Source organism: Calonectris borealis, chromosome 25, assembly GCF_964195595.1.
Source record: "Calonectris borealis chromosome 25, bCalBor7.hap1.2, whole genome shotgun sequence".
NCBI classification, from domain to species: Eukaryota; Metazoa; Chordata; class Aves; order Procellariiformes; family Procellariidae; genus Calonectris; species Calonectris borealis.
The window spans coordinates 4,212,631-4,224,413 of NC_134336.1; the positions used below are offsets into that span (position 1 = coordinate 4,212,631).

General features: G+C 45.5%; 1 protein-coding gene and 1 long non-coding RNA gene across 11 annotated transcripts; both read left to right on the forward strand.

The window, feature by feature from the left end:
* Nucleotides 1–3: 3 nt before the first annotated feature.
* MTFR1L (mitochondrial fission regulator 1 like) lies at nucleotides 4–11,743 on the forward strand. 10 transcript variants are annotated; one of them, XR_012677216.1, is made up of 8 exons: nucleotides 4–91; nucleotides 288–420; nucleotides 1,388–1,492; nucleotides 2,209–2,318; nucleotides 3,087–3,313; nucleotides 6,293–6,602; nucleotides 9,061–9,283; nucleotides 10,722–11,743. XR_012677216.1 is itself a non-coding variant. In XM_075173472.1 (8 exons), the coding sequence occupies exons 2-7, from the start codon at nucleotides 400–402 to the stop codon at nucleotides 10,825–10,827; spliced, it is 879 nt and encodes a 292-aa protein (XP_075029573.1). In that variant the 5' UTR covers nucleotides 4–91; nucleotides 288–399; the 3' UTR covers nucleotides 10,828–10,847; nucleotides 11,520–11,743. The 10 variants fall into 10 exon arrangements, 6 of the variants coding, with proteins under 6 accessions (XP_075029573.1, XP_075029571.1, XP_075029575.1 ...); XR_012677215.1 differs by having other exon boundaries at nucleotides 9,061–9,265; XR_012677218.1 differs by having other exon boundaries at nucleotides 3,102–3,313; nucleotides 9,061–9,265.
* Nucleotides 3,327–4,243, forward strand: LOC142092873 (uncharacterized). Its single transcript, XR_012677219.1, has 2 exons — nucleotides 3,327–3,690; nucleotides 3,792–4,243. It is a non-coding gene; the product is annotated as an uncharacterized LOC142092873 (long non-coding RNA).
* Nucleotides 11,744–11,783: the final 40 nt, after the last annotated feature.

Genomic DNA, 11,783 nt, shown 5'->3' on the forward strand with positions numbered 1-11,783 from the left:
GCGCCGGAAGCGCGGGGTGGGTGGGTTCTGCTTCCGGGTGATGGCGGCGGAGGGGCAGGGAGCGGGGCCGCGCTGCGCCGCCGGCCCTCAGGTAGCGGCGGGGCCGCGGGGCGGTGGCAGCGGGAGGGAGCGGGGTGGGCCGCGGCTGAGGGACGGGGGCTCGCTGCGGGCCGCGGGTGGGTGGGTGGGGCCGGGCTCGGCGCGTCCCCGGGGGCTCCGTGAGGGCCGGCTCCGCGGGCGGCCCCGGCAGCGGGCACTGCCCGCAGCGGGTCAATGCTGTCTTCCAGTGAGAAGCGCCAGCGCGGCGGGGAAGCGGGGTAAGATGAGCCCGGTCCGCGCCCGCGGGAGCCGCAGCACCCAGCGCTGAGCCCGCCCCGGCGGCCGCCGCCAGAGCCGGAGATGGCAGCGGACTCCGTAAGTGTAAGGCCGCCCGAAACGCCTGCGCCAGCCGGCCGGCACCCCGGGCCCCTTCCCTCCCGCCGCGGGCCCCTTCCCCCTCCGGCTCTCCCGTGGCCGGTAGCCAGAGGGCGGTCACAGCAGCCAGTGCACTCCCAGCTCAGAGATTCAACTTAAAATGCACATCAGGAATTGTAAATTTAACTGTGTAAGACCAGCGTTCAGGCACTGCGTGCGTAACGAGCCCCAGCAATAAATAAATTAATGGATTTGTTGGTGGACTGAGCGAAATAACCTGTGTGGATTCCGGTTTGTCGTTGTGGTATTCGCTGTCCAGGGTCTTGTGCTGCCTCCTGTCACGAGAGCCTGTGACGGCCGTAAAACTGGCAGGGGGGAAGACGGTCAAAGGACAGAGCGCTTCACCTTTTGAATCCGTTTCAGAAGTATCCAGGGATCACTAAAACATTTGCTGTTTCTGAAAACACCCTGCAAGGCCGTTCTCATCGGCCCTCAGTTGGGATGGGCGTTGAATAGGCTTGTCACATCCAAGAAACGTTCACAGTCTTAGCAGCGCCGCGTGTATTAAAGATCATGTGGAAGTGAGAGCGTCCCTTTAAATGAGACTTTCTTCTGATTTCATTTTTCTCCTGGGCCGCTCATGTGACACTGTTTTCTTCCTTTTGTCGTGTTTTCGTTCGGAGCTCAGTGTCTGTTACTGACTGCTTTTAGTTTTCAGTCCTGAAAATACTACACCCATGTTTAAAATGCCCTTTAACAATGAGCTGACTTTCACGTATGTTCAGCTGAAACACAGTTTTATGGAATGAGGACCTTAGTTATTAGCAGGTTCCCAAGTAAAAGTATCACTCAACAAATAAAAAGTCAGAGATCAGAGCTCTTGAGTTGATTGTGTAGGACGATTTCCAATTTAATAAATTTTAAGAAGGGCAACTGACTTGAAATATTAATTATATCACATGGCTTCTTGTAGACGATCCCCATCTGGCAGAACAAACCCCATGGCTCAGCACGCAGCGTTGTCAGGAGAATCGGGTCAAACCTCCCTTTAAAACCCTGTCCCAGAGCAACCTTTGAGGTAAGCGGACTCGTAAGGGATTTGGTGATCGCGTAGAGGAAGCTGCCGCTCTTGAGCAAGACAAGGCACTGTCAAGAGCTGCTCTTCTGTCAACCCATGTGTCTGCAGAGCTGTAGTCACAAAACTCATGCAGCAGTGTAGTTAATTTTCAGATTTTTTTTATTTCTTTTTTTTTTTTAATTCTGTTCTTGTAAAGTGATCGTTGGCAACTTGAGGAAGATGCCTCCTCAAATAGTGTCCATGGAGTGGGTTAGCCAGAGGAGACAGAAACGTGGAGTTGCTGAACCAGTGCTTTGTTGTGTGACCTCCAGCAAGCCACACGCCCTCTGGGCCTGTGTTTCCTAAACAGTAGAACAAGGTTTATGGAAACGCTTACGTCACTGTTTAAGCTCAAGGACAGCGCTGGGACTTGTAGTGGCAAAGTGTTGCACGTGGCCTTGGCAGCGTGCTAAGCTGTATCACGTATCCCTTCGCTGCCTTGCTGTTCGGTCTCGCAGGGCACAGTAACACACCAGCACACCCACGAGCACGTGCAGAAGCCGACACACGGAAGCGCTACGTTTCCGTAAGCCAAATGGTGTTGCTGTCGCACCTCTGACAGATGCAGCTGCCGACCTGGTGCAGAGGAGAAAGGCTCTGGCAGCCGGTACAGCACATCTGGGGCAGCTTGAGGAGACGGGGCCACCGTCTCCTTCATGTAACTTTCTTCTTTTTAGGTTCTACCAAGCGTTTCGGAGCTCTATTTAAATGATGTCCCTCCAGTCCCCACCTTGGCAGACATTGTGTGGATAGCAGCAGATGATGAAGAAACATACGCCAGAGTCAGGTTGGTTTCCTCTTTTTGTCTGCTGATCCTTATTTTTATATGCTGGTTTATTTCACATAGCGTAGGCCGGACATTGATCAAATGCCCACAACTTCCAGTCCTCTTGAGGTCCGATGTGGTGCCTGTTGAAAGACATTTTTCCCAAGAGACAGGAAAAAAAAGAATTGGACAAAGGACCCTGGGAGGAATTCCTGTAGGAAGTGCTAAGAGCCCATACTCACTGAAAGATCTGTGCAGAGTAACCCCCTGATCTGTGGTATTTTCTGGTTAGAAAGTTGAAGAGTTGAGTTCTCCTGGGCTTGAAATGTTCTGCCCCCAGGAGTTTGGTTCTGGTCAGTTGAACTTTTGTCCTTAAAGCAGGGCAATAGTAATAGGTATCTTGTGAAAGATAAAATGGACTTTGAAATCAGACGCAAAGGTTAATGGGTAAGTGACATTTCCCGTGTGCGCCCAGCGCGCTGCCGGGCATGGAGACACATTACCAGGAGAGAAATGACTTGAAACCACGTGAGCACACCCAGACTTTTGTCCCCACGTCCTCTCACCACATCTTGTGCCGTTGGGTCATGATTTCTGTGACAGGCTTTCTGCTCCTTGTAATGCAGAGAGAGCACATACGTATCTCTACGGTGGTACATACAGTGATACATACAGCATAGTGGCTTAATTCATTGAGTTGAAGTCTTCTGCTGTCCTGAGGTGGAGGCAGAGTGTTGCCGAGCGTTGTTGTTGTCATGGAGGGGTCTGGACCTTGTAAATGACCAACAGGTTTTTGTCCTGTAGAAGTGACACTCGCCCGCTGAAGCACAAGTGGAAGCCGAGTCCCTTCACTGTTATACAGCGAAATGCTTCAGTCCCCAACCTGAGGAAGCAGGAGGAGAAGCTGCTTGCCTTGAAGAAACCTGGTTTACCAGCACTGAGCCGAACAACAGAGCTCCAGGATGAGCTGAGTCACCTTCGGAGTCAAATAGCTAAAATAGTCGCTGCAGAGTCAGGTAGGAACATAATGGCTTTTTTTTGTTGAACGAGAAGGGCTAAGTTAGTGAACCATGTTATTTCCTCCATACAGAGCAGACTGGCATGTTGTTTTTCCAGCAGAGCTGTGGCTCCCATTGGCAGGATGCCGTCTTTGATGTCAGCTCAGTGCTGGTTCTGTGTTTGGATGTTTGCATCTGTTTCGTTGGAGGAGGAGTCCTTGTTTTTAAGAAATACCAAGTGCCGCTTTGTGACTAGGTTTGCTGCATTTGATCTGGAGGCCGACTCTCATCTCAAGCACCTTGTTTTATGAGAACATTTGGTGTATTCTTGCCATTCCTGCTCCGAGTCAGCCATGAGTGAGAGGGTTACATCTTGGTTTGGGTAGCAATGAGATGTTAGTGTTTGTTTCTTCTGTGAAAATGTCAGTGCCGTTTCTGTAGCAAATAAGGTGTTTGGGGAAAAGCCTAGCTGAACGGATTTATTTCTTTCTTTTAGTAAATTTGTATTCAACTAAAAGCCATGTTTTAGACGCAAAACTGAACCATGAGGAAAGGCGACTTCTCTTCCTTTCATGTATACTTTTCCTGTATACTCAGCTCTGAAAATATGAAGATACTTGGTAGGATCCAAATCCCAGTGGTTTACGAGGCTTGCTGCAGCAGAGGCTGGTGTAGAGTGTGGAAACTAGTAAGATAGAAATACCTTGGTGTCTACTTATGGAGTGTTCGGAAGGCAGAGTTGTTGATCTCCCAAATCCAAAACATTGACCAGTCTTGCAAACTAAAGGAATTTAGTCCTTCTTGAAGACAGTTTTTCTTAAAAGCTGCGTTTCTTGTACACAGAATACTTTTGCCAATAACCAAGACGACAGCTGTATTATGGCTGCTTTCCAGAGCAAAAGAAGGACCTATAATTCTTCCCATTACTTTAAAAAAAAAAAACCAAAACGGGATTGTGCCATACTTGAGATGATATCAGGCAGGTTAATTCCTGCTTATGATGGGTAATAGTGGCTGATGAAACCTTCCTTATCCTACATCTGAAGGCAAATATTTTTTTTAATTCCCAGATTGCTACTTTGCGCTGCACTGCGTAGCATGTGCCTGAGACCAAATCTCTCATGATCTGCGAAAGACGACGTGGTTGTCTGATTACTGTAGCCCCAAGGGACTTGCAGCTTTAATGACTGCTTATATTTAATCCAGCTATCCACGAGCCATAAACGCATTTGAACATGAAACAGAGTTGTGGTGGTTGATTTAGTTGAAATGTGGTTTCTACATGAGAGACTTGTGGTTCTTTTTCGGTTCTGTGTGATGGTCAGTGGACTCTAAGAATTTATTTGATATCAATAGTGTAAATATATATACCACCACATGAGAATATATATGATGTTTTTAGCATGTGAAGCTGTATTTAGATGAGATGAGATATTTCTTCACTTCCATGTCAAAGGGCGGTTGTGAGATAATGCACGTGCTGGTGTTCCTTGTCGTCCTTGGTCCTGCCACAGTACACGGGATCCCGTGTGCCACATGCCTCGACTCTTACAGCAGCATGGTAAAATGAAGCCACTCTGGGGGTGAGGGAGCCGCATTACCCTCAACTCTGCAGGGAGTAAGCGTAAAACAAGGCATCGCAGATGTCCCCTTCGAAGAGGCTGCGTGTGTCCTCTTCCTTCTTTATGCAAGATCAGAGGAACAACCAAATTGAAATAAAGAACGGGAAATTCTGTGATTTTTTTCCTTTCAAGTTCTGTCTCAGCTCTACGGTTGCTCAAGCTGTGTGCTAGAGAAGTCCGGTTCAATTCAAGGAGAGTAATAATGAGGAAAATTAGAGATCCAGATGGGAGGAAAATGATTTAATCATTTAATACCTTTTTCTCTCCCTCTCCACTCAGCAGTGCGCCTGGTTGTTATCAGCTGGCATTTGAGAACAGTTCGTATTGACTTCGCGTCCTCTAAGTCAATAATGGGGAGCTGTGATTTAGGGCCTAGCTGTAGCTCGGTAACCAGATGAAGGAGATAACTATTTAGCAGGCTTATTTTGGAAAGATTGATGTCAAAAAAGAAATATTGTACAATCTGCTTTATTATATACTGTTAGAGAAATCCCTTAATTGGAAATTGATAACTATCTACAAGTTTACTCTTGAGGCCAAGGGCATTAGTGCTTTAAGGTACGGTTTGTTTTCAATACAGGAAGGTTCTTTCAAGGAGATGTGCACTAAGCATTTTTCTGGGTTGTTTGTTGTTTTCCCTTAGTGTTTTACACCGGAAATACCTAACGTTTTCACTTAATAACACTCAGAATTTATATAGCTGCATTTTAAAGGGTGAACAAATAAATCCCATCTTCCCTGTGGAATAGTCTCATTTTACAGATGGGGATGGAAAGCAAAACAGGTCGAAACGCCTGCAGTCACAGAGCCAATTGCTGTGACCGTCTAGTGTAAAATGCTGGAGCTCCTGAACCAGCTCTGCATTCTCACCAGGCGTAATGGTTATGGGGGAAGGAGCCTGAAAGGAAAAGGCAAGCAGTTCTCAAGGTGATGAAGAAAAAGAGGAGAAAAGTTAAGACAATTAAGACCTACATTCTGACACAGGCTCCCTCTGTGACCCTGAGCAGCAGCTAAATCTCTGTTCCTCCATTTCTTATCTGTAAAAACGGAAAAAGTAAACATTACCTGACTTCTGCAGGGACGGGGCGCAGTGTTTGAACTGGAGGGGTGATACGGTGATGGGCACGATAGGAAGAGAGACACATAAGGGAGTTGGTGGGATAAAGGTACTGGAGAGGTCTTGTGTTGCAACGTGGTGTCACAGGAAGCAGAGTGGACATGGAGCGTAACAGAATGTGATGAATTTGTTTTCTCCTAGCACGGGGGAGGCTGGCTGATGGTGCCTCTTGAATTTTATTCTGTTGTGTTGGGGAAAAAAACACCTACGTGGTTTGTTATTAGTCTGTCTATCCACCTATATTGTTTTCTTTTTCAGCTTCTGCTTCATTAACACCAGATTTATTATCTCCAGGAAGTTCAAATGCATCTTCTCCTTTACCTTGTTTTGGACCCTCTTTCCAATCTACAACTTCCTTTGTCATTAGCGATATCACAGAGGAGGAGGCGGAACTCGAAAGCCCCGAGCTCCCGTCAGTCTCCATGCTTTGTTCTGCAACCTCCGAGTGTTGTAAACCAGAACCAAAGGATCCTGAGGAAGATTCTGTGTCTCTTTCAAAGGCCAGCAGTTTTGCAGATATGATGGGCATTCTTAAAGACATTCATAGGATGAAGCAGAGCAAAGACTTGTAAGTGCTTCTTGAACTCTCTTGATTTTATTTTTCCTCTTTTTTTTGTCTGTCAAATCATTGTAGACACTGGACATTGCATTCACTGCTTGTTGGTGCTGTTTTATATTCATGATTCACAGCAGGGAAATACCTTTTTATAGCAGAACTTGCTAACGCTTAATGTTTCTGGGGGCATTTTAGCGATGGCTTACCTGCCTGGGTAGAAAGCAGTGGAGGGGAACTTAAACTGATTAGCGCAATGTTTGGCTGCTTCAGCTTGTTGGCCTGAAAAAAAGCTTGCGTTTCCCCAGATGAAAACCAGAACCGTGTACATGGCAACTGTCAGAGTGAGGGTCGCACTGCTCTCTGCTCGCAGCGGTTCCAGGTGCTGCTGCTTAGACCGTCTTGCAGACCCAAGCGGTCGGGCAGCTCAGCAGCTGTTCCAGCATGGCACACGCAGGAATTAACACGTGGAGCTTCTCAGTTTTTGCATCTGGCCCAGCTCTGAGCGTGGGCAGAGTGAGTTTTCACTTGTCTCATGATGAGTTTACACATTGATCATGAGAACGCCTCGAGCTGCTGACGTGCCAGCTGCTGCATGGCTGAGACAGGATTCTGCCCAGCTGATAAAGTAGCTTCTTTAATGTTAGCTGCCTTCGTTTTACATGTGAAATCACAGCGATAAAGTTCAGTTTCCACATTTTTCAGCCTGAAGATCTATCCAGCCATTATGTTGTGTGAGTAAGATTCCTGGCCAAAAATAACATGTTGTGTGATGGCTGTTCGCAATTTCTATGCCTAATTCAGTTTAAAAGAAATTAAATTCTCAGCACTGAAAAAATTATATAGTCAAATGAGAGAAGTATGTTCAGCTTGCATCCAGAACGCCAGTACAGTATTAGACATCCATAATTCACACAGCATACCCTTTTGCCTTTCTTTTCCTAAGTGTTAAATATTACTCAAAGCTTAAATGCTCACTTGCTTTATATAAATGCCTGTAATCTCTCTTGGAGGTGAGTAGAATTACGGACCACAGATGAATTCCTCCTCTTCTTTCTTCCTGTCTGTTGCAAAGCAGCGCTTTGGGCATCCAAAAAGAATTCTGAATTATTAGTCAAAGGGAGAGAGAATTCTCAAGAAAAATACCTGCTCTTGTGTGTGACTCGGCCACATTGGCTCAAGAGAGGTTTGGGTAGGACTTTAGGTAACTTACCTGTTAAGACTATAACTGTGCCATTCTAATGGTCGTTCACTGGCTCTCTTAAATCCAGAAAAGCTTGCAGATGCTTCATGTTGTGACTTGTAATGTTTTAACTTTATCAGAAACGTGTACCCCTAGGACTAAGCATTCACATGTAACAATGTAATTATTAAGCTTCTAATTAGTGCAGACTGGTATGTCAGCCTTCTGTGGAAGCAGACTTTTCAGGGTAAGAAAACTGCTGCCATCTGTGCCAGATGAAGATAGGGAAATGTGCATTATTCAGGGGAAAAAAAACCTGTGCAAATACAGATTATGCTAGGGAAATCTGAGGCGTTTCCTATCCACGCCTGGATATGCCAACACGGCTCCTGCCAGCACTGCCCGAATCACGAGGAGCCAGGAGCGATGGGGAGGGAGGCTGTGAAAAGCAGCGTGTAGGTGACAGGGAACGTTGCAATATAATGGGTCACAATTTTACTTTAATTTCCTCGACAGAATGTATGAGAACAACTAATAATGGATGAAGGTGTTTGATTTTGCTGTTACCCTACAGGGCGAGAAGCTGCGTGAGTGAGTGGGAGGGAGAGATGGCTTGTGCACAAAGGGAGGATTTACCAACAGCGTTTTCTTTTTAACATTACAGGAGATGGGGAAGAGCAAGGATTTTGTACTGTAGAATACTTGGGGGGGGAAGGGGATAGCTGCCAAATCCCTCCTTGCTGGGGTACAGTGGGCAGAGGAAGTGAATCACCGGGACCCCTTTCTCCCCTTGCAACGGCTTAACTGATTAGCCGGGAGCCGGGTCACGCTGCTGCTGCTTGCGTCAAGGCTAGGAACACTTTAATAGAAAAGCTTGAGACTCTTTCTTGCTGGAGCTGAACTGTTTTCCTCTCATCTGTTTCTCTATCTCAGCTTCTAACTTGCCTCCTACATGCAACAGTGACGTTTTAGGGTATGGTTATTACAGCTTAATTAAAGCTGTTGAAAGAATCACAGATAGTTGAAAAATTAGATTCAATAAATCACTGATGTTCATTACTCGATGAGCACTAATTCCTAGACACAATCCTCTAGTGCCGATGCAGTTGTGTGAGCAGCCCCATGCTTCTACCGCTGCGCTCCTCTTAGGTTACACAGAGCAGTCGTGCTAGTGTAGGTGTGCAGCACTTGTAACACTTCAAAGGATCATGTACTCTTTAAGTGGATGAAGGTACCAAATGATGCTTAATGAGATAACTACATAGATGCTTCTCTGATGCTCCTATTTAGGACTTGGTGCTTAAACACAACCTTGGAAGCTTCAGGAATGAGTGAGAAACGCTTGCAGAAATGTGCATGTTTCAACAAATGTGAAATAGAGCCTGTTAAAGTGTCTGTGATGCCCTCTGCGAGGGGAGTGGCTGAGTGGTGTGCCTGCTGAGCCGTGCGGTCAGTGTGGGGGTAAAGACAGGTAGCGTGAGGAGCTGCTTGGACTGTGAGTACACTTCCACTTGTAAGTACTACTGTTACGGGACTGAACGACTTAATTTTTCCATGATTATTAGCTTGGCCCTTCGAGTGGCTATAAAGGGCTGAGACATTGAAGTTGAATGCTGGTGCTCCGCCGTCTGCTGCTGGTTGTGCCTCGCTGTAGGACGGTGTACCCGTTGGTAGATGTTCCTTTTCTCACCCCGGTGTGGGCTGTCTGTCTCTTCACTCATCCTGGGAGAGCTTTTCCTTGTGATCGGCACAGCTCGAGGCTGTATCAGTGCTGTCTCTCCTCGCTGCTGTTGGTGTCACCACCTCCTCTGGTGCTTCGGTTTCCCCCGTCCCTCTTCCGAGGCAGCTGACGGATGCCTCAGAGTTACTTGGGTAACTCTGAATTCTCAGGTTTGCCCGTATGGAAGGAAGGGTTTGGGGAGGGCTCCAGACCCTCTGCTCTGATCTTTCTCTGCACCCTTTTCAGAAGGAACAGTTCAGTCTGGATGAAATCAAAGGCATGCTTCTGGCGACAAAATCATCTTTTAAATAGTGATGCATTTATGCAACTGTAAATTAAGAACTTGCATCAGAGATATCTGACATAGCGCTAAGGGTTACCCATGAGCAGCTCAGTGGCATCTTGCACAGCTTACTGAAAGCCTTCACTGTTAATTTGAGAACAAGCCCCTCCCAAACACATATGGAAATACTTTGGGGGGGGTGGTTCTTTTAGGAATGTTTAAAACACCCATAATGTTTTCTGACCAAGAGAGGACTTCAGCTATTAAAAAAAAAAGTTAAGCTTTGAAATTATTATTGCTGGTTCTAAACAAAACTTTAGTGAGGAATTCATCATACCGGAAGAAAAAGAACTGGGTTTTGGCTTCCTGTAAAATAAGCTCACTAACACTTCTAACGTGAACTGCTTGTCTGAACTTGCTGATGCTTTGATAACAGAATGCTACAGAAAAACTCATGTGCAGTAGTTAAGTGGAGGGAAATATATACCAGCTCTCCTTTAAAATACCTGTAACTACCCATATTTAAATATGAAAGCATACATCCATTGTATAGCAAAATTCACAAAAAAAATAGTTCCAGGCCTTCAACTCAAACACCACTTGTAGATCTATATTGAGGGGATGTAGGCTGTAAATAATTAATGAGGTTTTATTTTACTTACTAGTTATTAACACAGTTAAATAAAAATTATAAAGAGCTTTGATGCTGAGATTTTCAGGATACCCCTTGAGCCACAAAATAAGCTCCAGGTTTTCTAAGCCAACATGAAAGGTCTGAATTTTTAGCTACTTTTTGTTGGTTTGTGGTGTCCTTGCACCTCCCCCACTTGCGACAAAAGCTGATGATAAAGGCTGCAGAAAAATATTAAAAGACTCTAAGCAGAGCTGTAAACCATCGATTTTGGCACTTCTCTTTACTAATACACTGTGCTTTTGTCTTCCATGTAGAACCCGAACTTCAATGAAGGAGGAAGACCCGGCCGTTCTTATAGCAGAAGTTCTGAGAAGAAAATTTGCCCTAAAGGATGAAGATCTGGCCCTGAAGGAGAAATGATGTTACTGTCATTAAACTCTGTAAGCAAAAGTGTTATGCTCCCAAATTTTCTCCACAGTAGCTGCCTTCCTAAGGATTGAGCCTTTTGCCTCTTTTATTAATTAGAAATGGTTTCTGCACTGGACACTTACTTAGGAAAGACCCTACGGATTTGATGTGTTTTCCATGTATTGTTGTATTTAAGATAAAACTTTTCAAGAAGATGGAAATTCTTTTCCACCTGTATTTGGATGTCGATTATTGATAAGGATCTGAAGAGCGCAGTGAGTGCTGCTGGATGACGTTCTTTCTACCTACAATTTTCTTTAGGTTCAAATTAAGCATTAACTTATAACAGCCTTGTTACAATAGAACTAGTTACCATTTCCAGTGTAAACGGATGTCAAACATCCAGTTCTTTCTCTGTTCCGAGTACGGTACAGAGCTACTGAGAATAAGCTAATTAACGCTTCCAGGTCTTCAGTGTTCAGGAGGTTGTTGAATCACAGTGGTAAAAGGCGTCTTCCCAGTAACTGACCCGATGGCAGGATGAAACTGCAGCCAGTGATCAAACCACTCAGTCACATCTGCCCTGGGTGTTTCTTGACTCACAAATTATCCCCACAGTTGCATGACAGGATGGCCTTAATTTCTTGCCGGTAATTTAATGTTTCATTAACAGTCCTTGTATTCAGATAATGTACTTTATTTAGCATTCAAAAGATCTATTTATTGAACCACCAAGGCTAAGAACTGAGCACCCACCACAAGAGCTGTCATCTGAGAAAAGGGAAGAACGAACTTGGCATTGTCTGTGGCTCCCGTTCTCACTAACTGAGGAGGTTTTCTTCAGCTACACATTCTCCGCAATGTTCCTCATGGCTGTATTTAAAGTATGATATTTTCCTTTATATAAAATGGAGCCTTAATAAGACAATGGTTGTCCTTGATGTTATTAATGCGCAGATGTCCAAACA